The sequence below is a fragment of the Frieseomelitta varia genome, unplaced genomic scaffold (genome assembly GCF_011392965.1).
Source record: "Frieseomelitta varia isolate USP_RPSP 00005682 unplaced genomic scaffold, Fvar_1.2 scaffold_873, whole genome shotgun sequence".
Taxonomy (NCBI): domain Eukaryota; kingdom Metazoa; phylum Arthropoda; class Insecta; order Hymenoptera; family Apidae; genus Frieseomelitta; species Frieseomelitta varia.
Genome location: NW_025110671.1, coordinates 101,644 through 126,839, shown reverse-complemented (window position 1 = coordinate 126,839; position 25,196 = coordinate 101,644). Strand labels below are relative to the sequence as shown.

The following is a 25,196-nucleotide window of genomic DNA, read 5'->3' as shown; positions in this document are numbered from 1 at the left end:
TCATTCTGAGCTCGAATTACCGCGAAGTGATAAATTTATTATTCGTTTTGCCTGTGTTATACTTAAATGTACTTAAAACTGGGAAAATATTGCAATCTTCTCGCACACAAAGTTCTCGACGCGTTGTCTCGAGTGATACTGCACACGGTGCAGTGTCACGAGTAGAAAGCTTTTTATCATTGAGCGGAGAAACGAAAGAAAAAAGTGTCGTCTGACACGTAGAGAGAAAATTGTAACGAAAAAGAGTTTCTTTGCCGTCTCTCTTTCTCGGCACGGCCTGAGCCGAAATTTATAGGGATGTTTCGTGTCCTCCACAGTTGCCCTGCAGCCTGTGTCCTATTACTCCTATTCTCTATTATGCAGCGGCGCCGTAGGCCGGAAGCTCCCGATATCTATATGCCATTCTAAATTATTCGGCATTGTCCTCGCATGATTCCATTGTCCGCGTCTGTCTCCACCGTACGGTGATACGCCGCGGTTCCCCGAGTTTAGGGCGTAGACCTACAACAACGTGCGCTCACACGATCCCGGCCCGCTCTGTGTATCTGCTTCGAGAGAGTGCGTCTTGTCATCGGTCAAGAGTGCCTACGGACTTGTACATCCCGTCGAGGGACGTCTAATTAATCTCCTCTGTTAAGAATCTGCCCCGCGTGTACATGTGTCTCTCCATAATGTGCGAGTCCTCTCGTCCGTACACACGTCCATTATCGATTCGGTGATTTAGCCAGCTCTCTGAAACAAGAGATCCGCAGATTATGCGACAAGTGCGAGTGTAAGAACGTGATTGAAAGAACGAAAAATCGATCGTTTCGATCGATTGTAACTTGGTGAAGGAAGATCGTTTCGACGATTCGTTTTGCCACATTTTAAACCGCGAAACCTTACAGTTGCGAGTTCCTCTCTTTTTTTTTTTTGAAAATACTTGTTTCTTTCGAAGTTTCTGAAACGTCAAAGAAGGTAGATCGTAGCTTTATTGCAAGAGTAATCAGGACAACCGGTTCTAAAATAGGTAAACTGGCAATCGTGAGATTTAGAGTGCTTCATTATTCACTCGCGATGTGAAAACTGACTGTTTCTTCTAATTTTGGACTTGTGCCACTCGCTAGTTGAGAAGCTCGTTTGTACGACAGCTCGTCAAACATTAATTTGAAATGTTCTATTCTATTTGCACTTAATCTCATATTGTCGGGAAGAATGAAATATTAATGAGTACTGTGAATTGTTATTACAAATATTTTACGATTAACAGATTACTAGTCAAACACGGCCACTTTTGCATTTTATTAAACCCAAAAGATCTAAAAAAAAAAAAAAAAAAAAAGAATGAGAAAATCACGAACGTGACAAATTTCCAATTTTTATACTTGAAACCCAGATGATTTCCGATTGAAATTTACTTGTAGGACGAAAATTCAACAAATCCAAATATTCATCCGATGAAAATGGTAAAAAAAAAAAAAAAAAAATGGTTCAAATAAGTAAAGTAAAAAAAGAAGAAATAGGAAGTAAAAAGAGGAGACTTCAGTCTTCGAAAAAAAAAAAAAAAAAAAAACGTATTCGAATTTTTACGATTTTCGAGAAAAAAAGGTATTTGTAAAAATCACCTTGAAAACGAACAAACTCACGACTGTCAACGTAGAGACCTCGCGCTATGGAACAAGATCAAATGAGTCGTTACACGATACTTTCTTACACGTAGTTACGTATCACTTTGTATCACCGACAATTGTCCATTGTCGCTGTTGTATGTTACGCTCTTCACAGGGTCTCCTAATCTCTGCAGAGCCTGAAACTTTTGACCGACCGGTGTATGCATTCGCTGAATTCTTGCTATCGATCCTAATCGTCGGAGCCCAGAGTTTCGGAGTGTGAAAACAGAGACATTGTCGCGATAGGTTACGCCCTATAGTAATACGACGACAACGCTAATCCGAAAGAGGAGGAATGAAAACGAGAAAAGAAAGAAAAAGAAAGAAAGAGGGAAGAAAGAAAAAGGGAACACAGTATCACGAGTTGGAATCTGTTCAAATTTCGCTCGCTATCCCCCGTATCAATGGTCGTCTTGTATTTCGAGAAGGGTGCGCGCAATTTATTGTAATCTCCTTTCTTCTGTTGTTGAACGTACCGACGCGAGCGAGACGTGTCTAACTTCTTCGCGCCGTGTGTCCTACCATTGCCAAGGTGTAACGTATCACCGGTGCGCTTTGTGGGACGGGCATCGATGAAGTTAATAAAACTCGTTTCACAACGTCGAGGAACTCGCGTCTACGCAACCCCTCCCGAAGGATTTATTACAGAGTTCAGTCATGAATGAAATATCCACCGTGTTCGAGATTGGGAACTGTGCAAGGAAATGGTTCACGGGACTAGAAAATGGCGAGGACGGTGTGGAACTAGCGAATCGGAGAATGCGTTGTTTCACGTTTCGTTTGTTACAAAAGTTTCGCAATGTTTTACTCTCGGTTTAACCACTTGCGCTGGAATGACGTGCACGTCGAGAATTTTCTGAGTTTTAAGTGTACAAAATGGACAAAACGAATAATAAATGTATTGCTTCTCGATAATTTTTTAACCAGTGATATCATACCGACGAGTTCAGAAAGAAAGCGACGAATTATTGTATACGATTTGGTCAGCCAATCAGTTGCCACCGCAAGTGGTTAAAGTGGAATTTAATGTAGTACCATTCAGACTGTTTGTCGAGTATATCAATATTCTCTTGTAATTGTAACTTAAAGTTTAAGAAAGTTTTGTCATGTTTTTGATGTATTGAATCTGTTTTTAAATTCATTATATTTTAAAGTAATACTACGACGCATTCAAAAGAAGATTGAATTATGAATTTCTTCCGAGTCTCAATATGATGAGTTTTCACAGGTTTTCTCACACATTTTGACGTGTGTCAAAGAAATTGTTCCCTACAGTGATCCTTGATAACAATAATATAAAAAAGATAACAAAATAATATAAAATAAGATAAAAAATAAATTTTAATCTATACAAAATAACATGAAATAAGATAGAAATTACATATTTCTAAATTCATGTTTATCTACTTTAAAATGAATCTGAACAAAATTACGAGTACCGTGAGGTTTTCATACCATTTTACGAGTGGCAGTCCAAATAATAACTAAACTAATAACTAAACAAGCACAACCAGCAATCTACGAAAGATCAGTTAATTGGTGAGGCAATTAATGCGAAAATAGAAACAAGTACCACCTTTATGACAACTATTGAACTATCGCTGATGAATTATCCACGCTGACAAACGGAAAATTGGAAAGAATGGGCAGCAAGAGCGGCCAATAATTCACGCGGCGCTATCGATCGAGCACGTGACTCGCCGGCACGAATTCCAGCGCTGTTGAAAATGATATTAATGACGATCGGCGTCGTCAGGGGAAAAAGGAATGCAATATCGCGGCGGCTGGTGTTAATGTAGCCGGTGGTCTGCGACCAATAGAAAATTCCACGGTGAGGAAGCCTTTACCTACGTGGTGTCATGAACGCGCCATAGTCGTTGGATTACGAGACAGTTATTAAAATATCATTCTTCCACGGGCGAGCCTACCGCCCCCCAGGCAGAGGGACCCACCCTCGACGCTTGACGCCGCAGGGGTGACTTCACGCTGGCCTGTCTTTCTGTATCCTTTGCGACGTAGCTGGCGTAATGAAGTGCGTGTTTGCCGCGTCCTTGAAACCCGGAGGGGGAGGGGAGAGACGAGGAGAGACCTTCGACGGTCGCGTGGATGTGTTTCGAAGTCGTGTTTCACAAAAGAGTGGGAGCAAAGTATGGCACAGAGTCGCCAGTACATCTGACGTTTTACTCGAATCGTACACTGAAAGAGATAGAAATGTATTTAGTATTTAGTTTGATCTCAATAAAAAATGATCTGTCGTTAATCGTTTTATCAGAATGTGATTAGAAGTTGGAAGAAAAGCAGAAACGGGAAACGTCGTTCTATTCTGATGAATTTGATAGTGTCAACTTATGCAGAAATACACCAAATCTCAATGGATCTGGAATTAAGTAAATCTGGCTTTAATTTGAAAAAAAAGGAAGGAGTCACTACTTCTATTGGATATATTCTACTTGTTTCGCAACGTTTTTTTTAATAGTTCATTCAATAGTGACTAGTATGACCAGTAGAATACCTACAGATTATGGTAATGAATATACATGTAGAATGGAATTATATTATTGACTGTAATGTTAGAATTGTTCTACGAGTTTGTAAATTTTTGCAAAATATTGCAGTGTATTTGTTGTCATTTTGAAAATTGGCAGGTTTCTGCCTAACTTTCGTCCAACTTCTTGTCTAAATGCTGTGTGGCGATTGATCGCATAATCTATCAAACGAAAATCAATTATGGTATCCTATTGTTACAAAGCTTACTCTGTATCATAAGCTCAACAATTTCTACTTGCCACTGTTAACCGTTCGTTTGATTCTCATTGTTCAAATTGGTAGTATTCTCAGCACTACTAATCTCGAACAGTACTCGTTCGAAATATATCCTTCAATATATCGGACGCGTTATTTCAGTCTTATTGGAGCAAATTATCCTCGAACGTTCCGCCGTACTTCAATTTGCTTGTACACGTGCACAGGCGTACACAGTTTTGAAGAGGAGAGCCTGGAGAGCCCCGCCGGGAGAGACTTCAACGCGGTCAGTCTTGGGCTCTTTAAAAATTTCTTCGATTCGTCGTTACCGAACCGCTCGAAACTTGTATTTCAGCAGGGACGATCGAGTTCAAGCGAAATGGAAAACTATGACGCGACTCGTTTATTTCTTGCGCGACGGTCGTTATGGACCTCGTTACCACGAAATCTCCATGAAAGTATTGGAAACTATTATTGACGACCTTCGACAGGCTTTTCCAGTCGTTCTTTTTTTCTCTTCTTTTCTTTCCCTTTCCCTTGAGTTTCTGCTTGAAAGCTCTGGAAAAAAGAACACGAGGAAATTATTTCAAAGATACCGTGAAAATTTTTAACGAACTTGATATGCCTCGAAAGAAGATTAGAAACCGAGAATAGAATTGTACGAAATGTAATTATTATTATTTCTACAAAGTATTTTGAATAATAATTTAAGAAAGTGATCAAGGTACGAACCGTAAACGATAAAAAAAAGAGACAAGTCTCAACTCTTTTGACAGTGAAATAATTATTACAACGTTTATGACATTTCTCTGGGATAGGTAAATAGCTGTAGAAGAAATTTGAATAATTGTCTAACGCCAAGACTCTTTTTTGTCATAACTTTGTAGAAAATTCAACTTATGGAAGATTTAAAATTTCATTTCAATTAATTTTATCAATGGAATTCTATCTCTGCAATTTAACGTCACGTATCGAGGGCATTCAGTCCATCAATGGGAATCCCATAAGATATTTCACAAATTCTTCTTTAACATTTCTCTTCTGTTAGGCAATTTATTAAACATCTGCAAGAAAGAAGAATTTATTAAACGTTCCGTTAACATCCTTCCATCAACGTTAGTATTACGCGCCTACATTTCAAACGAGTATCATCTCAAATGACCGAATCAAAGGCGCTCATCTTGAAAAAAAAAAAAAAAAAAAAAAAAAAAAGAAAAAAGAAGTGTACCTTTACCTTTAGGAACGTCGTACCGCGATCAGGAAACCTTTAAAACCATCACATCGCAGACAACTGCATCGCGTGAATAGCGAAAAAGCCGCGATGCTTTTCATTCACGAACCTTCGCCTCGGCGAACCCATCTGTTCTCCCTCCCCCCTCGTCGGCTAGCTCCTTTCTTTTAATCCCTGTTTCATTAATAGTTCTCCGGTAATTCGAGCCCACTTCAGTCCCGTTCACCTCGAATTACCGACGGGATTCCACAGTAACTTCCGTCGAGAGAGACTCCCGAAATAGACGCCCCCGTCTGATCTCACTTTCTCTTCTCTCTTCCCGTTGGAGGGAAGTGCAGTTGCTGCAATCTGTTACTCAGTTCCCCGACATAGTCTGGAAAGATCGAGTTGGAATTTCCTACGATTGGTTTTCACGGTTAAAGCCGATGTAATTTCCCAGGATTATCGAACGCAGAACGCTCTTTCCTCTTTCTCTCTTCGCTTTGGAGGCTTGGCCAATTCATACGATCTGAAAATATTAAGTTGAAATGTAATTTAACACAATTATTGTATAACTGAATTGAACAGAATGTTAATAGATATTAATATGAATGTACTAAAATATAATTAGAATAAAAGATAGGAGGAAAATTACATGATATGAGAGAGGAAGTAACGTGACATAAAAATTCACAATTAATAGGTGAAACAGGTCTCTGCCTTTGTCCCAAGTTTTTAAATTATTACCATTAAAATATAAACTTGCTTAAGTATTTGCTATATAATGCTAATTTACTATATATTATTTACTAGATTTATTAGTATATATTATATATTATTTATTAAATTATTTATTAGTTATAGTATGTATAACATTTAGAAGATATTTAGAATATATAAATTTATATTTATTAATTTATATTTATATCTTCTAAGTAATATTAAAAAGATTTATATCTAAATAATATTTAAAAGATATAAATTTATATATTCTAAATAATATTAAGAAGATTTATATCTAAATAACATTTAGAAGATATAAATTTATACATTCTAAATAATATTAAGAAGATTTATATCTAAATAACATTTAGACGATACAAATTTATATTTATTAAATTATTTGTTAGATATAGTACATATAATATTTAGAAGATATAAATTTATATATTCTAAATAATATTAAGAAGATTCATATCTAAATAACATTTAGAAGATACAAATTTATATTTATAATTATTTGTTAGATATAGTACATATAATATTTAGAAGATATAAATTTATATTAAGATTTATATCTAAATAACATTTAGAAGATATAAATTTATATTTATTAAATTATTAGATATAGCATGTATAACATTTAGAAGACATAACATCTTAATTACGAAAACCTATGGCATTCTGCTTCTTCCAAAGTATATAATACAGACCGGAGTGAGTGCCGTTATAACATGCGGGGGCGTATGCACGTGCACGGCCATTGAGTCGTCGTCGGTGCGTGAAAGAATCCTGCAGGGGGTGCGTTGCCCGTTGAAGAAAGTCCGCTGCGGCTGACCGCTCGTTAAAAAGTTTAACCGGCCGTTTATTAGCAGAACAGAGAGGGTACGAGTGTAAGAACTCGGGGGGTGGAGGCGCAGAGGAGGAGGGAGGGGAGTTGAAAAAGAGTAACGCGCGTATATATAGGGCGAAGGAAATGTAGCCTTCCCAAGCCCTGACGTTCTCGTTCCTGACGATCAACTCCCCCTTTCTCTTTTACTTCCACCCCCGTGGTTGCTGTTCCACGGGTTAATTCTTGACGCGCACGCTTTCGATAACAAGGTTGCTTCGAGTGGCTCCTCCAAGCTTGCTCTTGGGGGTCTGCCTGCCCCCCCGAAGCAACTATATATCGAGTGTTCCGCTGTTTAACTTAATTGCCGCTAGCTGCTACTTCGCAGTTGCTCTTTTCATGCGAAGGCCTTGCCCGTCATTTAGTTGGTGTATTTTTTTTCCTTGATATCCTCGAGTGTTCCGAGATTGCGGCTGGGATCGTGTTCGAGATGCTGTGCCACCGTTTTAACATCTAAAACAAATTAAAATGTTATAATACAGTTTACGATTATTTCCAAGATGGTTTCTCTTCTATATAGACGAACATATTTCCAACATTGAGATAAGTTTGAGTAGCCTTGAAATGGGTCAGACTTCAACAAGAATCAGTTCAACATGCAAGCATAATAAGCACAATAATATAATAATAAACTTTGTTATATCAAATATAAATAATATGATACACTAATTGACAATTAAATATAATTCATTGATTACATACTTGTGTACATAGTCAGATTCGTTTCGAACTTTATCTTCTTACCTAATGATGACTCTCTTGTCTAATCAGAGTAGGTACATACTAATTGTATGTAATTAGTAGACATGGACGTAATATCGAATTTTATAACATAACGATCGTTCGGACATTTTTATGGAGGTCTGCACGTCTCTTTCTATCAACATGACGATAAATCGTTACACGTTCGCCGTTACGCGATTGGCCGGAACGGCCCGACGTGAATATCAGCGGGTGGTAAATACGCGCGGGGTTCACAATAAAAGATGCACAACGTTTTTTCAAGGGTGTCAAGGATCCGTAAGAGTCAATTCGGCGTGCGTCGTAGAACAATGTAAAGTGTTTGCTCGCTGGAGAATTTCATAGGTATTGTGCGTATTAATGCGCGCTTTTTCTTTTCGTTTCTTTTCTTTCTTTCTTTCCTCTTTTTTCCTCCCTTTTTGTCTTTTTTCTTTTTTCTTTTTGTTTCGCAAGCGAACGATACGCCCTGTTTTGTTCCAGGCACAAAGAGGTCGAGAATCTCTGAGAGCACTACGGGAACAATGCTTTCCACGAGCGACACCGGTAACGAAGACGACCGTGACTCCGACTCCGGTGGAGAACTTCTTGCTGACCGTTCATTGGGTAAGGCTCCGTGCACCCTCGGATTTCGATTTAATCTGTGGATTAAACGATCGACATTAGAGAGTTGTGAATTTCGGTTGTTGCGCGAAGCGAATCGCAATGGAAATTGTGGAACGATTTCGTTTCACAGAGAGAGCATCCTTGTTTGTCTAGCAGATATTTCATCTTTAATTGAGTAGACAGTGTATGCAGGTATGTACAGTAACGGGCGAAAGAAAGTTTAGGATGTAAAATGTATACCGTTACCAATATTTAGTAGATTATTAAACATACCTACGATGTCGCTGTTGCAAACTTCCTTTCGTCCGGCTACAACCAGTGAGTCAATAAAGTATGAAATGTATCCAGTATTTCTCAGAATCTCGCATCTTCGTCAAAAGATCATATTTTTATATTTACAGGATACAGTCGAGAAGTTAACTTTAAAAAGAATGTTCCCTTTGTAACAGCAGTCCCGACGTCGGTTGGAATGACGGAGAACGATACAGCGCGGAAACGGTCCAACAGCCTGAATGACTCCGAGGATGGAAGTCCGGAACCGGGTTCCCAAAGTCCGACGCATACACCTCCACTGACACCAGCACTGACACCGCAGAGGGAGGACACGCCGGCGCCGGAGAATCTCAGCCTCCGCAAAAGCGGAAGCCCTCTGCAAACGCAGCAGACCCTTCAACCAGTGGACCTGGTACAGCCTAGACCTAGCCCACCGTTACCTTCGTTGGCTGTAAGCTTTCTACTTGGATCCTTTTGCGATTACCAGCTCGCGCACACGGCGTTTTCAAACGGCCGGAAGCCCTTTGGCACAGATTGCAGAGAGACCTGATCTATCAGCTTAAAAACGCGATGAAATCAATCAGCCTCACCTTTCGCAAATTTCCCAATGTACGACTGGCTTCGCCTCTTGCAATTATTTTCTTCGCCGACTTCGTTTGCAATTTTTTAGACAGATTACACATGTACACACCTGAAACAAAAGTTCTGTGATTCTGTTCTATAGATAATGCACGGTGATTTTATATAAATAGTAGTAGAATAATAGCAGTATAAATATAACAATATAATAATAATATAAATAATAATAATATTTTAATAAATAATAGTATAATAATAGTATTTTAAATGTAATATAATAATAATATAAATAATAATATTTTAATAAATAGTAGTATAAATATAATAATATAATAATAATAGTAGTATAAATAGTTGTAAAAATTCACACATTTGTGACTAAATTAATTATATATAACATATATAAAGAGAAGAAATATCCATCCATATGTACAAAAGTATGCCTAGATGTAGAGAATACACATAAACAAGTTCAACTTAATTTAAATATCCCTTAATCTCATAATGGATGATACATATGAGATGTCATAAATGGATATTCAATCAAAGTTAAGATTGTTGTTTAATTTGTAGAATTTATCGTATAATAGACAAACACTGTTGGCGAGGGAAAAATGTAACTTCCTTTGAACTTATTTTTGTAATTCTACAAAGAAGAAAAGAAAGATATGAAGTCTGAGATCAGCTCGCCGTTAACGCGTTATTTCTAACAAAATCAACAGCGACTGCAATCTGTTTTCCAGGCTGCAGCGACGGCAGTACACTTTCCACCTTACGCTCCCCTTTATGGTCCAGCAGCGAGTTCCCTTTACTGTTCACCAGCGTTATATCAGCACCAGCACCACCATCACATGCCAGAGCCACGCGAGATTCAAATGCAGATGCAGATGCAAAGTATCCAACAGAGCTGCGGCCTCCAGTTGCAGCAGCAACAGCAACAGCAACAACAGCAGCAGCAACAGCGATCGCCCGTCGACGTTCTGCTACGAGTGTTTCCCGGAAGGCGTCGCGCGGACGTCGAGGCTCTGTTGCACCGGTGCAAAGGTAGGCCCTGCAATCCGATATCCGCGACCATTATTCGTGGACAGAACACGATCCTCTGTCGAGAGGAAAGATTGTCAGGCCGACACGTGGTCGAGGAACGATTCGAGAACGATTCGTCCATAGTGTTCTCGAATTTCCATTACAACCGACGGCCGAGTTTCAACCCCTTCGGTCGCGAGACTCGTGGTACCTTCCACATTAGGGACATGTTTTATTGGAATTTATTGGAGGGGAGTTTTTAAGAGGAACGGTGGCGCGTAATTTGGACATTGGCCTTGGAAATGATGAAATTTTAGGTGGGTTGAGTTTAAAATAAAGTTCAAAAATTGAGTTAACTATAGAATGAAGTTCCAGGATTAAACTAAGTTTTGGAGATACTCAAACTTGGGTGGTTTTGAAATTTTCTAAGGGAATAAATTTTAGAAGTAACTTGGAGTGACTTGTGTTTAGCGCTAATGGAAGTTTCTTTTTTTTTTTTCGAGCAGAAACATGTCAATAAGTTCACTTTTTCTTGCAAAATAGAACGCGCAAATTTTCTTCAAAAGAATCATATTTACAAATCAGATCATGTAGTGTATATAACTATAACGATAATGTTCATTTTATTGTGTTCATTTTGTATTTAAAAATAAATGAATTATGAAAAATTTAATTTTTAGATAATTAATTTTAATGTTAATTTGAAAGAGGATTTAATAGTTAATTAATAGTTAATAGTAAATTAGTTATACAACATTATATAACTATTGAAACAAGCACAACATGTAAAGACCAATTCTAATTTTGAAGCAAATTTGGAACAAGATACTATTAGGCTGTAAATTATTCCAAAGGAGTCTTAAATGCAAATAGTAGGTGTTTTCTTTAAATTGTCAAACCACTTGTCACCGAAGGGGTTGTACTTTTAAATCTCTCACAAAGCAAACAAAATAATAGTAGATATACAAATCCTACACTCTCAAATGCCCTGTCAGTTACCTATACATTATAAAAGCCAATCGGTGTAAGTCATTTTCCATTAAAAATGACAAATATCTCTACTTTCGTCATCGAGACTTCTCTAGCCCCCGATGAAACAGTTTAGTTTTAGTTACCATGTCAACACAAACCAATCTCTTCAGATTTCAACAACAAAACGATATTCGCACGGAACAAGTTGTTTTGTAGTGAAAAATGACTCGACTAATTGGTCTTTCAACCCTCCTTAATGATCCTTGTGGTCTCGCCTTCTCTTCCATTGTCTCACCTATGTACCTGTCAGAACCTGTGTCAAACTTCCACCCAAACCTATTCTAAATAAACAAGCGGGAAAGAGAAAGAAAACCAAGAAGGAGAAAAGACTGGGGAACAGAAACTGGCAGGGGCTGTCTGTGTGTCACAGGCGACGTGGTGTCGGCGATGGAGGTGTTGGTATGCGAGGACAATCTCCAGCCGAAGTCTGCGTTCTCGCCGCTGGCGGGCGCGTTAGCGTCAGCTGCAGCCGCGTCTGCCTCGGTCTCGGCCGCGTACGCGAGCCGAGCCGCTTACTGCACCACTCCCATACCATCGACCAGGCACAGGTTCCTGGCAGCGCCGTACGCCGGTACCGGTTACCTGCCCACGGTGATCAAGCCGCCCAATCAGAGTCTGCACGCGAATGGTACAGGCGACGCCTATCGGGAGACCAGTCCCGACGACGCGAGCGACAAGACAAGCTATTCCGAGTGACCGGACGACGCGCAGGCCGCCACCTGGTCTTACCTGCAATAAAGCTTAGGTCTCGACGCTGGGGAGGGATTTCGGCCGTGGAAATGGTGGCGCGTCTCTTCAAGAGGATCGAAAGTCATATCAGCGACCGTGAAGGATGGTTCGAGCTCATTGTGATAAGAAACACTTGGTAATTTTCTATTGTACGATGACCCCGGATGGATGAGGAATGCGGATTCTGAGAAAGAACATTTCAAGCAGATCAGAGGAGATCTTGAAATTCAATTTCAAGGAATTCAAGGTGAACTTGACTCAGTGTCGACTTACGATTTGGAGTAATTAGAGTAATTTGGGCGCAGGTGGTACGAGACGATTTCTTGAAGAGAATTCTATGTCATCTTGCAAATAAGATGAATCTGAAGAGCCTGACGACACGATGGAAGTACGGAGGAAGTGCGGATGATGGAAATCTGCAAAACAGACAAAAACTGTTAAAAAGTTGGAGTTACGAGTTGGTTGCTGCAAGGAGACTCTGCCCTCATTTTACAAACGAAACGAGTTGCCACAGGTGAACGAAAATTCAACGAGCAAATAGGTGATGGACTGTCCAGGAATTGTCGAGAAGAATTGATCGTGAGAATAATTTAAGAACAACACAAAACGAATCGTGGAACCTCGATATGGAAGAAGAATCAATGACTACTATATATATACATACATATATATATATATATATGTAGCCTAATCCAAAGAAGAAACTTGTCACTAATAGCCTCACTAATAGTCACACGCTACTTCTTTAAAAATGTAGGCGCGACGTACAGATACGTAATACGTAATCACTTACGGAAAGAAGTTCTTCGATGAATCACGTAGTTCTTCGAAGATCACGTATGGCGGAAGAAGACGTCCCACAATTCCCATAGCGCGTGAAACAAAATGAAGAATCCCCCTTAGACCCTTTCCACCGCGTGCCGCGTAATACCGTTAGAGAATTTTCAATCCTCTGTCAACTTGGAGATTCTTCGTCGAATGTCCCTGAGAAATTTGCGAAACAGCGTGGCCAGTAATCCACCGAGTATACGACTTCCGTTGATCCGTTTTTGTATAGTGTATCGTGAACGTATCAAAAAAAGGGAACGGATCACTGTAAAACATAAAAGGAATGAAAAGCGAGCCGCATAGTTCTTGGCGAACGATTGCCTCGTTCCAATGATATATCTTTATACATGTGTAGATAAAACGATTTAACGAAGCACGTCTGTATGTATGTGTGCGTGTGTGTGTGTGTGTGTGCACGCGCGTGTATGTGTGCAGATCATGTTTGCGAGAAAGAATGAAAGGAGAAAATTACATCGTCGCGATAAGATAAGAATAAATAAAAAGGAAAACGGACGAAAGAGTATATACGACACGAGAAAAAAAAAGAAGAAGAAGAAGAAGAAGAAGAAGGAACGATGAATTTGTAAATACGCGTGAATCGCTTTAGCCTGATCATCCATTAAGCAGTTAACCGGAAAATGCTGTCTCACGGAGTATGTTTAGCTCGTAATAAATAAACGAAAATAAAGAGCAGAAAACGAAAATAAAGAAAATAAAGAAAAACTCCCAAAAAAGAGAAAAAAAAAAAATGACGTTGTGAAGCAAAAAATGAAACGTAAAACCGGAGAATAAACTACGTGTTTCTGGATGCAGGAACGTGTGCGTATAACACTGACCGATTATGCATAAGTGTTTGCCTGTAAGTATCACGGCTCTAAGATGTTTAGATTTGCCGGCGACCGGAAGCGTCGCTCTTTGTAGTTACCATATGTTATCCGAGAAAATGTATAGACGGTTTATGAGAATAATAAATAAGATATTGATACTCCATACGTAACAATCGATAACTCGTCCGCATTAAACTCTTCTCTCCTTTCCTTTCTTCCCTCTTCAGGAATCTCGAGAATCTCGAGGAGGATTTTCATTCCGCACCGCTGTGCTTCTGCAAACGTCTGTCAATCTGATATTGTTCACTCGCCGCGAGCCACGTATATCCATCCTGAGATGTATCCTCTGTACTCGGTTCTTGTGTTTCAGATTGACGCGTGAAATTCTGACCAATCATAAATTACTCATCCTGCAAAGAAAAAAAGGAATGAAAAAGAAATTCTTTAGTTAGAAAGAGGTAAAGACTTGTGGCGTCATAGTGAAGACTGGTTTCCAATATTGTTTTCACGGAATTTCGCAAAGGAAACGAATGAACAAGTGATTGCTACGGGCCGGCGATACGGAAGCGAAAAAACAGAAAGAGAGCATAGAGGAACGTGAGGAATTCGCTTTTCCCCCCCGAGGGCCCCGATATTTCGTTTTTCTAATTTTCTCTCTTCGCGCGGAACTTCATCGTTCGTGGCACTATGTACACATACACCGTGCTGCTAAACATCATTTTTTTATCACAGTTATAACCAGTCTGTCTAGAAACATGCATCATGATTCGATCGAATGCTTAGTGTGTTTATTACTACATAACGATAATGCTATATGATAATATCATTATATTATTTTACTAAAATATATTACAAATATAATAATATAATGTAAAATGATATTACATTATATTATTATAACAAACATTATTGTACTATGTCACTATAATAATATTATTATAATGCCAATAATTAATGATAGACGATTCCTCTCTTTCATTAAAAATCGAATTAAATTACACATAATTGAAAAAGAGGAAGCATCAAGTCTGAAAATTCGTTTCGTTCTGAAGAGAAACAGGCTTAAATTATTAATTTTTTTCACTCGCTGTGTATTTAAGTTTTTTGTAGTGAAATTATCTTTGAACTCTTTCCAGATTAATTGAATTTCTACTGTTATTGCTATAAAGATGATTGAAAGAGTAGGTCACAATTGTCAATGTGTGTCAATATATCATCGTCGATGGACATCGTTTGACCATGTACTCACACAAACGGTAAGTTCACATAAACATTTATGTATAGTAATTTAGAATGCACTTGGACGACTTCGAACCATAGGCACCGCCGCAACTGCAATGAAATAGGTACATGTAAATTATTGTTATTCCATAAAATTGTTACAGGCAGCAAGAACAAAATTCAACAAAATTCGCATTTCTTACTTCGTGTTTCTTTTATGAATTTAACAATAAGCAACTTTAGAGTACAGTTGTTATTCGTCTCCGCAAGTTGTTGAAAAGTATTTATGACGTGGGGGCGGATGTCCACACGTCATAAATACAAATACAAGAGAGAAAGAAAACCTAGAAACATATTTCCCTTGATGATTAGTCGAGTAAAATCTCGACCTAGCCAATTAGCGAAGCGTCACTGTGTGTAGGTAGCTTGAATACATATCATGAAACAGCTATTAAATCAACAGTTTTTGACGCAATACAGAAGCGAATCAAATGTCATAACGCAATTACTTAAGAAAGCATTTACGTCGACGTTCTTTTTCCCAAGCAAAAAATATCTATTACTTTCGTTTATGATCTCTGTATGTCTCACGGCACGTCAACTTCAATTCAACATCATTTGAAAGAAACGAGAGGATCGATTCCTGATCGAGAATTTTCCATATAAAATGGGAGAGACTCGTCGTTCTCGTGTGACCGACGGAGTCCGGAAAACTCTCGTTCTCGCAGGTGAAACGAAGGTTGAAAGAACCACCAAGGTTCGTCTCGTAACGAAGGGACAATCTTCCACTCGACTTGAGATTCCCAAGCGAAGGGAACCTCCAGGAGAAAAAGGTATCGGATGTCGGATACAGTTTGCAGGTGCAGAAAGATAGCCCTATATAGAGGGCGACATGGGCCAAGGAATCTTTGAAATTGGATCGGTTTCATGCTCGATGCACCATTTGGATTTCCGAGCAGTCGATTTCCTGCGAATGGATTCCCGTCGACGCGGCTAATCGATTTTACCACTCGATTTGCCGTCAGGCCCCCGGTGAATGATCGATCCTGCCCCTGTGTCAATCGTTCACCGCTGGAAAGTAACAAAAAACAGCGAGTGTCTTTCAATTTTTAACTGAAGCTCTTGATAATACGCAGAGTAGGTAAGACATATTCTTCTGTATAGAACTTACTTCAAACTATCTTCAAAGGTTACTCAGTTTCTCAAAATCTCCAATAATTGTTGGCTAGTAACACCTCTTGCGCTGGAATGACGTGCCACGTACGTCGAGAAACTTTTTGTCCCAAATTGCAACATTTTCTCCGTTTTAAGTATATTTAAATGTAACCCAAGGCAAAACAAATGATAAGTTTATTACTTCTTGATCATTTCTATCCAGTGATATCGAAGAAAGCGACGAATTCTTGTATACGGTTCGGTCACTCGTTATGGTCCGCGAGTCAGCGCAACCTTTTAATATCTCCTTTTTTGTCGATAATATCAGATTCTGTTAACAAAAGGAAAACATTATTACATCAAGAATAACCTGAATAACATAGTATATAATTAAAGGTGTCGATTGTATCAACCTTTCAAGGTAATTAATACCTGGCAATTGATGCGTCAATTGTTTCTTGTCAACAAAAGACGTCAAGTATAATCGAAATTGATATAGCATCGTTACACGCGTACCCATACATGGTCACACGTTTGCAAAGTAAAGCCGCGACAATATTGCAGTTGATTTTCACCAACTTCGTCGTGATACACGTCATGAAGAACAGCAATTGGCACGCGTTCTCCAGGCACGAACAATGCGGGAACACTCGACGAGGAATGCGACGAAATCGAGCAGAACTGAAAATGGCCTTTCCCAAGCCGCTGCCGCCGCGCCAGCTTCGAACGAGCCCACGACTTTGCTAAATAAAATCACTTTCGCGGCCGGCGATACTCCACCGCGGGGGATAATTACGAGTGGTGGCGGGTTACGCGCGTGCACCAGCCTCTGGCTGCCTGCTAGTACACGGTATCGATGAAATACCGATAATCGATTGCCCTCTACAAGGCATATATCCGGTAGGTCGATGGCTGAACACGCGCCTACCCCGTTCTATACCCCGGCAATTTGTACCGATGCTGGCGGCGGTGCACGCGGTTGCATTATAATGCTGCCGCGGCCCGCTTATTATTTACGAGCGATCGCTGGCTGGCTCCAAGGGGTGGCAATATATCGACACCCCGCGGAGTTTCCTCCTTTGGCTACTGGTTACCATTCATAATGGAGTATAATGGCCCCCCCCTCCCTTCCGTCGTTCCGTAGCCAAGCCACAGGGCAGCCGGCCCGGGGGTTTAATCCGCAGTCAGAGTGCAACAACCCCCCATCGCCGTGTACTACCAAGCTTCTGTATACAATACCTTTCTCTCTCTCTCTCTCTCTCTCTGTCTGTCTATCTCTCTATTCCTATTTGCCTTTTATTTATTCCAATTAAAAACCTGTCATCGGCTGAAATTTCAACATTTCTGCTTTAGTGTTACTGCGCTTACTGTAAATGGTAGTTTTTATATTTTTTGTCTAATATTTAGCAATGATAAACTATTCAGAAGACTTACCTACCTATTGTAAGTGGTAATTTCTTTTTATATTTTTTTGTCTAATATTTAGCAATCATAAACTATTTAGAAGTAATACGATGGTAAAAGATTTAGAGAATACTATTGATTTCTGAAGTAACCTACTGAAATGAAATTTTATCCACGTTAACCGTGAGTTTTCACAAGCATTGTAACTCTTTCGAGAAGAAAGCTTATTTTTATTAGAATTATTAAATAGTAGCTAGTAAGCTTCCTACCTTCTTTTGTCAGAATTATTAAATAGTAGGTAGGATACTTTTATAACAACATACTGAAATTATCATACACTCCACTAAAGTTTGGAATTTTAAATTGTGAGAAGAGGGTTTGGAGGAAAGCAGAGTTTAGATACTTAGGAACAGGTACTGTTCTTTGAAAAGGCAACAGTAGGCATCTTTAGGAAACCGAGATTACAGGGAAGATACAGTGAGAACAGAAGATGATTCGATGTCGGTGGTTTTCAGTTCCATGAACGAATGTACACAGAAGTGTATCAATGGATTCTCTACAGTCACAACATATGGATATATCTAAAAAAAACACTATTGTTTCAGAACCAAGTTTTCTCTAAACAATCAGTCAAACACACTGCATTCTTCACGATTCGTTTTCAGATTTCAATAAACTACAAAAACTTCTGCTCTCCGCACATACCTAGGATATACCAACTATCGGTATCGAACTTCATAGCCTGACAATAAAAAAATATGAAAACGAAAGGAAAAAAGAAATAGAAAGTAAAAACAGAGCGGTTTTCCCGCGGCATTTTTCTAAACTGAAAGAAAGGTGACGCTGGTAAAAAATTTCAATACAAAACGCAGAAAGAGAGAGGGAGGGAGAGACAAAAAAGTGAGGGGGGAGGGGGGGAGCAGAGAACGGGATCGCGCTGGAAATCGAAAATCAATGGAAACATCGATATTTGTCGAATACTTAAAAAGCACGGATCCCGCGGAAAAGCGGCGAAACACAAGCGAACGGTCTGGTTGGTATGGCTTTTAAAATTTTTTCGACTTCCATCAATATTTGCTCTGACTCCGCTGCCCCCTTCCTCTTACACCCACTCCTGTGTTCACCTCTCCGGGATCACCGAGCTTCACCCTCTACCTGTATCGACCGTGTACACGTGTGGTGTGTGCAGCCACGTATATTTGCTCGTGGTTGGCTCAAGTGCGCGTTTTGGAAGCCAATCCTGAATTGGATCCTCCGGGATCCTCGTCACGGATCAGGGAAGAGTGTATAGTGTTGCCGAACGTTCTGGCAAACAGACGCTATGTTTGTTTCTTCTTCTTCTTCCTCCTTCTCGATTCCTTTTTTCCTACTTTGTTTCTCTTTCAGGTCCTCTTCTCTTGCATTCTAGACGTCTAAAACAGAGAGAAAGAGTATATAATGATAAAATTGTCGCATTCAAGACACTGGCTGTTAACAAATTTACAAACTTAATATTACGTGAATAGACTCTCAGCACTAGATAGTAAAAAATTTTAAAGCAACGTTACAACTAGAGGAATGGAAAGCGAAAGTAAAAAGAAAGAAAACGAAGAAACGTCCTAGCAGCAAGAACAAATTTTACCATTTTTAACATTACCACGTTCTAGAAATTCGCGCGAGAATATCGCCGAGATACGTGGCCGCTTCTTTGTGAACCGCTTCACCTCTATTTCTATCGAGGTATATATCGAGGTATTTCATTGGGCAATACTTTATTATCTTCCACGGGTTATGAAGCGGGGGTGGTTGGTCTCGATGAGAATTCGGGATGAAACGGGACAGAGGATGGGGGACGAAAGAGAGAGAGAGAGAGAGAGAGAGAGAGGAGAGGAAGAGAGAAGGAAAGAGAATGATGGGAAGAGAAAGAAGGAGAGAAACAATGGAAAGAGGAAGGAGAGAGAGAGAGAGGGATAGAAACAGAGTAATAGAACAGACATCGGAGGCCACGGACACCAGCGGTTCGTGCAAATCGTACTCCTGAGGGGTGTCACGAAACAATTCCCAACTGAATAATATTAGTATCTAACAATGGACGTGCTAAATTGAAATACAGCGAAAGGACCGTGTCGTCACCCCTGCCACCCCCTCCGACTTCTCCGTATACAGGGTGTCCCGTAACTGAAGCGAATGAAGAATAATTAATAACGGCAATTTAAATTGCATCTGTGTGCATAGTACTTGCACAAAGCAATCGGAAAATTGTTACCGAAACATCCGGTATATGACAAAATTTTACGTAGACGAAAAATTGAGAGTTAATTTCAGCAAAACGAAAGCATTGCTCGAAGCAGTTTGGAAGGTTGAACGATGATAAACAGTATTCGTAATTGATTTATTAACTCCTGTGGCTAGTGACAGATTTGACTTATTCATGACACGTAAATACATATAATGTCTATGTTTCTGAACTGGCTCGATAATCGTAGTCATGAATTAGGTTTTATATGATAAAAAGTACTGTGCATATTATGTATTTAGTGGCAGTTATTTATAAGTTTCCGTTTATTACCACGTAACATGGATTTAGAAAAATAAAATGAAATTTAGAAATAAATTCCTTTCAAGTTTTCGACTCATCGTCCGATAGAGAATTATCTCTGTATATCACCATCACTTAGCCGACACCCTATATATTTCTATCTCTATTTTATTCTCCGTACGAAGGTGGCACCTCCCATTGAAAATGCGTGTGCAACGAAATTTCTACTATTCTCTCACGGATTACATTGCCGAGTCCAGGATGGCTCTGCACTCTGTACCTTTTTCGTCTACGTGTTGGTCGGAACAGCGCGCATAGTACCATCGCACACAGTTGCAGAGAGAATGGTACGAAACTCGTCGGTAGGGTGAGGAATAGCATGCAAATGAAATATTAATTAAATCTATTAAAATTCTCTATCTCTGTTCACGACTGTCTGCTTTCTTGTCTGTTACCGTTCCACGTTTCCACCATTTTCCGATTCTCTTGCTTTTTCGGCAGATTCTTTATCGTCTAGACCCTCTTTCATTTTCTATCACTTTCCTTTTGATGTTTTACTCGAACTCATGGTTATTCATTCTTTCTTTCCTTTTTTTTTTTTTCCTTTTTTTGTAGCGTGTTTAACTCCGTGTCCAAAGCAGTTTCTGATTAACACTTTCGCACCCGGCAATTTCTCCACTTCGCTAGAACTGAAAGCCGCGCTGGAAGGAGTAAGTCCAAAGCTTCCCCCGCGAGTCTCTGTCACTTACAGAAAGGTACGAATTATAAAATTTATCTGCCAATGTCAAATTCAAAAAGCAGAACGATATTTTTAATTTGGCCGTTCTTGTTCTTTTAGTTTACCACTTTCACGCTAGTTTCTAAAACCTGATTCTTTGTACTTCATTTTTTTAGCGTTCTGAAATTTTATTTACCGAAAGATTTGCTATTCGATTAATTCAACGCAATTTATTTTATAAAAAGAGAAATAACAACCGATTACAATTTCTCAGTCGAATTTGAAAAATAAAAATCAAGAATTGTAATAAATAGGTTACTAAACTGCGGATTTTTATGCATTCTCATATTTTTACTGACGCAATTAAATACCACGGCAAACTCTTTACTTTGTGCCTATATCTTTCATACTTTTGCACATTATGTGCATTTCTTCACTTCTGAATCTAAATATCCCATAAATGTAAAGAATCCGCAATCTAGTTATAGTACCTATAATTAATTAACAAAGTAAGATTTAAAAAATACATATGCACATGCGTATAGATTTTGATACACGTACATTTGTATAGATATATGTAGATGTGTAACTTGTAATGTTGTAATCACAGTTAAGACTCAATTAATATGATTAAATATATAGATAAATTGCATCAAGGCACTCAAAGGTTTCGAAGATAGAGAATCGAAACGGCGGAAACTCACCTTCCACCCTCCGGAAGGAAATTACTTTTCCTCCATCCTCCACCCTCGAGGCCGCCCTTTCATCGTCGGTTATATGCCCGTATTTCACTGTTCCGGACCGCGGCGTTTCGGCCCGACAAGGCCGCGCCGCCATCAAATTCATTCTATCACCCGGGCATATTCCATTAATTACTTTCACTTTGCGTCAATGGCATTTCCATTTCAATGATCGTCGTCGCCCTCGCCTACACGCGTCGACGCCGTTTCCACCGCCGCGCCGGCATCCCCTTCCAATGGAATCCGCCGCTCTCTGTTCACCATTGAATTACGTTTCGCATTGTAAGTGAAATACAACGGCCGCCTATCGGCGATCAGAAGTCAGAGACTTCTTAATTATGTACTTACTAATTTCTTTCCAATTATTTTTATCTCTTTCTCTCTTCGTCTGTCCAATTATAACTCTTCTTCCTCTTCTTTCTTTTTTTTTTCTTTTTTGTTTCGGTGAAAGTATTTAACGATATTGAAGAATTTCCTTTTGTGACAGTTGACTACTCTATACGTTAATATTTAAGAAATTTCATTTAGAAATGATGAACAATAGAGACACTTACGAAAATCTTCCTAAGCTGGTCTTGATAGTCTCGTACAACGTGTTAAATCGGATTCTTATGTAATGTTTGACTCGTGATACAGCTTTTTACGCAGATACAACAAGACCGTGAGGTACGTTTTACCTGCCACGGTTTTGATCTCGTGTCCTTCTGTTTGCCCATCCATTATGGCTACAATAACAAGGATCGTCCGCTCCATCGGCTCCGCTTCCATCCTCCCACGTCTCTTTTCCTCGTCCACGTCCACCTATCGTCCACGTTTTCTCTTCTTCTTTTCTTTTTTTTTCTTCGGCAACAGTCGAACAGGCAGATCGGTTCTACATCGTGTTGACCCTATTCTCCTTTCAAACATCGTTCGACGAACCACGACTCTCGTCCTCGTTCCACGAGAATCCTGACGAGTAAGTAAGTACTTACTTACACTTACACACGGCCGACGAATGCAACGTCTACTGCGTGAAAGAAGTACCTGTAACGTTCTTCTTCGCTTTATTGTTGCACACTTCAACATCGCGTGATGTTGAGATCGCTGGATACACGGGATCGTATTCTTTTCTGTCGAAAGAGCTGCCGTCAGGATCTCCACCTGAATTTCTGTATGTCAAGAATACGTATTATCTTCTTTTTGTTGGGATTTGCGGAGAGTTGGAAGATCCCGAGATCTCTAGACATTGTTTTCTTCCATTTCTTTCCCTTTTGCGAATTTATAACTAATTTCTCTTTTTCACGTTTACCTTTAGTCTACTTTTACCTTCTTTTTTTTTTCTTCTTCATCTTTCATTCCACTTGTCAAATCGAAAGTCTCGAACGTGGTAGCTTTTCTCTCTTTAATTTCGTGGAATCGACGATTGTTTCTTCTCTCTTTGCCTTCATTCCTTCAAACTGAGGACTTTGTGTCATTGGAGTGTGCTATTAGTTGTAATGGTAAACGTTTGTTCAGTTTGTTGAATGATGAACCTTCTGTTAGTTCTCTGTAAATACGGAGATCTTTCTGGAAGTCGTTTTTTTTTTTTTTTTTTTTCTTTAAAAAAGTATTATTCATTGCTACGTCTACTTTCTATTTCAACGTTTAAACACACGAAACCTGACTCAGTGTAATTAAGAAAAATATATAAAAAGTTGAGAGCCAATTTAGAAACCTAACCTAATTATTCTCTCTCTTCATCGTCTAAATTCTATCGTAAATTGAGCACCATCCCAAAATTTGTACATCCACTCTGTTACACCTTCTACAGATCGAAGAGAAAGGGAAGGAAATGTAGATACGCTGTCTATGCCGATGAAAAAAGAAAAGAAATGCAGATACCTTTATACAATTTTCTGTATTATAATAGCGGTGCAACCTCGTTCCAATATCGTGTCGATCCCGAGACACGTACTTCTGATCCATTGTCCTTTTTACAGGCCACGTGATCCCCGGTCCGCCCGGAATAGTTTCGCGGTGACAATGAGCATGCCTACTCCTTCCATCCTTTCCCCACTTTGCCATCCAGCTTCCTTCCAGGGGCAACGATATTGAATACCGTTTCCACATGCTCGCCACGTAGCCAGATCGCTAGGATCACGATTCTATCGTCCCCTTATCGCGGTGACCTTAACGCAACGCGAGTTTTCAGGCCACCGATCTCCTCCCATCCCCTTCACGCCTCCCATCCACCCTAGGCTTCTCCTCCTTCTTCGGCTTCTCTCATCGAAGACCCTCCATTATTCGACGATATTAAAATTGTCTTCTATAATCGAGCTGCGGCTTGAATAATTTCCGGGACAGAACGTTTCCAGGCACTGGAGTGTCTTCGACCTAATATTTTAATGCAGCAAGGATTATGACGTTGAATACTCGGTGTGATGACTATTCTTCTTCCCTTTGTCCTTGTTTTTTTTAATTTTTTGTTGGTTTTGTGGTTCTCATTTTAATGTTTCGTTGCGATTAATGATCGAACTGAATCAATGTTATTGATGCCAAACCTGCAAATTATGATGATTATTATGAATATTATCGTAGACACGAGACGTAGGTATGATGAACCGGATACTCGTTTGGCACTTGTACGGAAGTTTCGATATGTCACGATAGTATCGATGTCCGTTTGATACTTCGATAAAAATATCGATACCTGTTTGATACCCATATTAAATACAATATAATGTAATATAATTTATCTTTTTCCTTCATATATTGATATGAAGTATTTATAATTATAAAAGTATTTGAATATCAAAACACTGAAGTTGAAATATATATATATCGAATCGATATCAAATCGAAAAGTTACTTACACTGAATCGACATTTATTTGATATCTACGTCATGAAAATGTCGATACTCGTTTGACACTTCTGATATTTATGAAATAATAATAATATATATAAATGTATGCGCATACATATATTACACACACACACACACAACAAGTATTTTGATATTCAAATATTTTTACAATTATAAATACTTCATTACAATATATTGAGCAAGAGATGATTAAAATTTCAATATGTAAGTACTGATATCGATACTATTTATGATATCAATTTTGTATACTTTAATACTGCCTTTATATACGTCGAAATTTACAGCACCTCCACAATTCCAAGCCACAAGTCGCCATTGTTAATCGTATCGATATCGAATTGATTGACATCATTGACAGTATCGATATTAATCCGATATATATGAAATAATAATAATCTCTGATATATATGAAATAATAATAATATATATAAACATATGAATATATATTTGAATATATATATCATCTCTTTGCTTAATATATATATATGTATACATATATATGTATACACACACCATGTACACAAACACACACACATACACAAAACAAATATTTTGATATTCAAATACTTTTACAATTATGAATACTTCATTACAATATATCGAGCAAGAGATGATTAAAATTTCAATACGTACGTGCTGATATCAATACTATTGATATCAATTTTGTATACGTCAACATTTGCAGCACCTCCACACTTCCAAGCCACAAGTCGCCATTGTTAATCGTATCGATATCGAATTGATTGACATC

At 38.9% G+C, this 25,196-nt stretch overlaps 1 protein-coding gene and 3 long non-coding RNA genes across 6 annotated transcripts in view; 1 reads left to right on the top strand and 3 right to left on the bottom strand.

Annotated features, from left to right (window-relative positions):
• The window catches only part of LOC122536819 (doublesex- and mab-3-related transcription factor A2), a 28,243-nt gene extending 16,049 nt beyond the window's left edge, over positions 1–12,194 (top strand). Inside the window, exons 4-7 of one of the 2 annotated variants that reach the window (XM_043669516.1) lie at positions 8,432–8,554; positions 9,004–9,278; positions 10,150–10,450; positions 11,832–12,194. In XM_043669516.1, the coding sequence (XP_043525451.1) occupies positions 8,432–8,554; positions 9,004–9,278; positions 10,150–10,450; positions 11,832–12,157 (1,025 nt within the window). In that variant the 3' untranslated portion in view covers positions 12,158–12,194. The remainder of the gene's footprint in view (positions 1–8,431; positions 8,555–9,003; positions 9,279–10,149; positions 10,451–11,831) is intronic. The other variant, XM_043669517.1, reaches the window with a different exon arrangement.
• LOC122536826 lies at positions 10,374–16,353 on the bottom strand. The gene is made up of 8 exons (XR_006308480.1): positions 16,238–16,353; positions 15,270–16,137; positions 15,095–15,177; positions 14,012–14,255; positions 12,984–13,283; positions 12,464–12,606; positions 12,191–12,374; positions 10,374–10,457 (listed from the first exon to the last, which is right to left on the bottom strand). It is a non-coding gene; the product is annotated as an uncharacterized LOC122536826 (long non-coding RNA).
• Positions 16,354–17,739: 1,386 nt separating this feature from the next.
• LOC122536831 lies at positions 17,740–21,895 on the bottom strand. Of its 2 annotated transcripts, none has more exons than XR_006308485.1 (3): positions 21,566–21,895; positions 20,599–20,887; positions 17,740–19,037 (listed from the first exon to the last, which is right to left on the bottom strand). It is a non-coding gene; the product is annotated as an uncharacterized LOC122536831 (long non-coding RNA). The 2 variants fall into 2 exon arrangements; XR_006308486.1 differs by having other exon boundaries at positions 20,599–20,881.
• A 1,404-nt stretch (positions 21,896–23,299) lies between these two features.
• Positions 23,300–25,155, bottom strand: LOC122536832. Its single transcript, XR_006308488.1, has 3 exons — positions 25,079–25,155; positions 23,462–24,120; positions 23,300–23,384 (listed from the first exon to the last, which is right to left on the bottom strand). It is a non-coding gene; the product is annotated as an uncharacterized LOC122536832 (long non-coding RNA).
• Between the last annotated feature and the right edge of the window lie 41 nt (positions 25,156–25,196).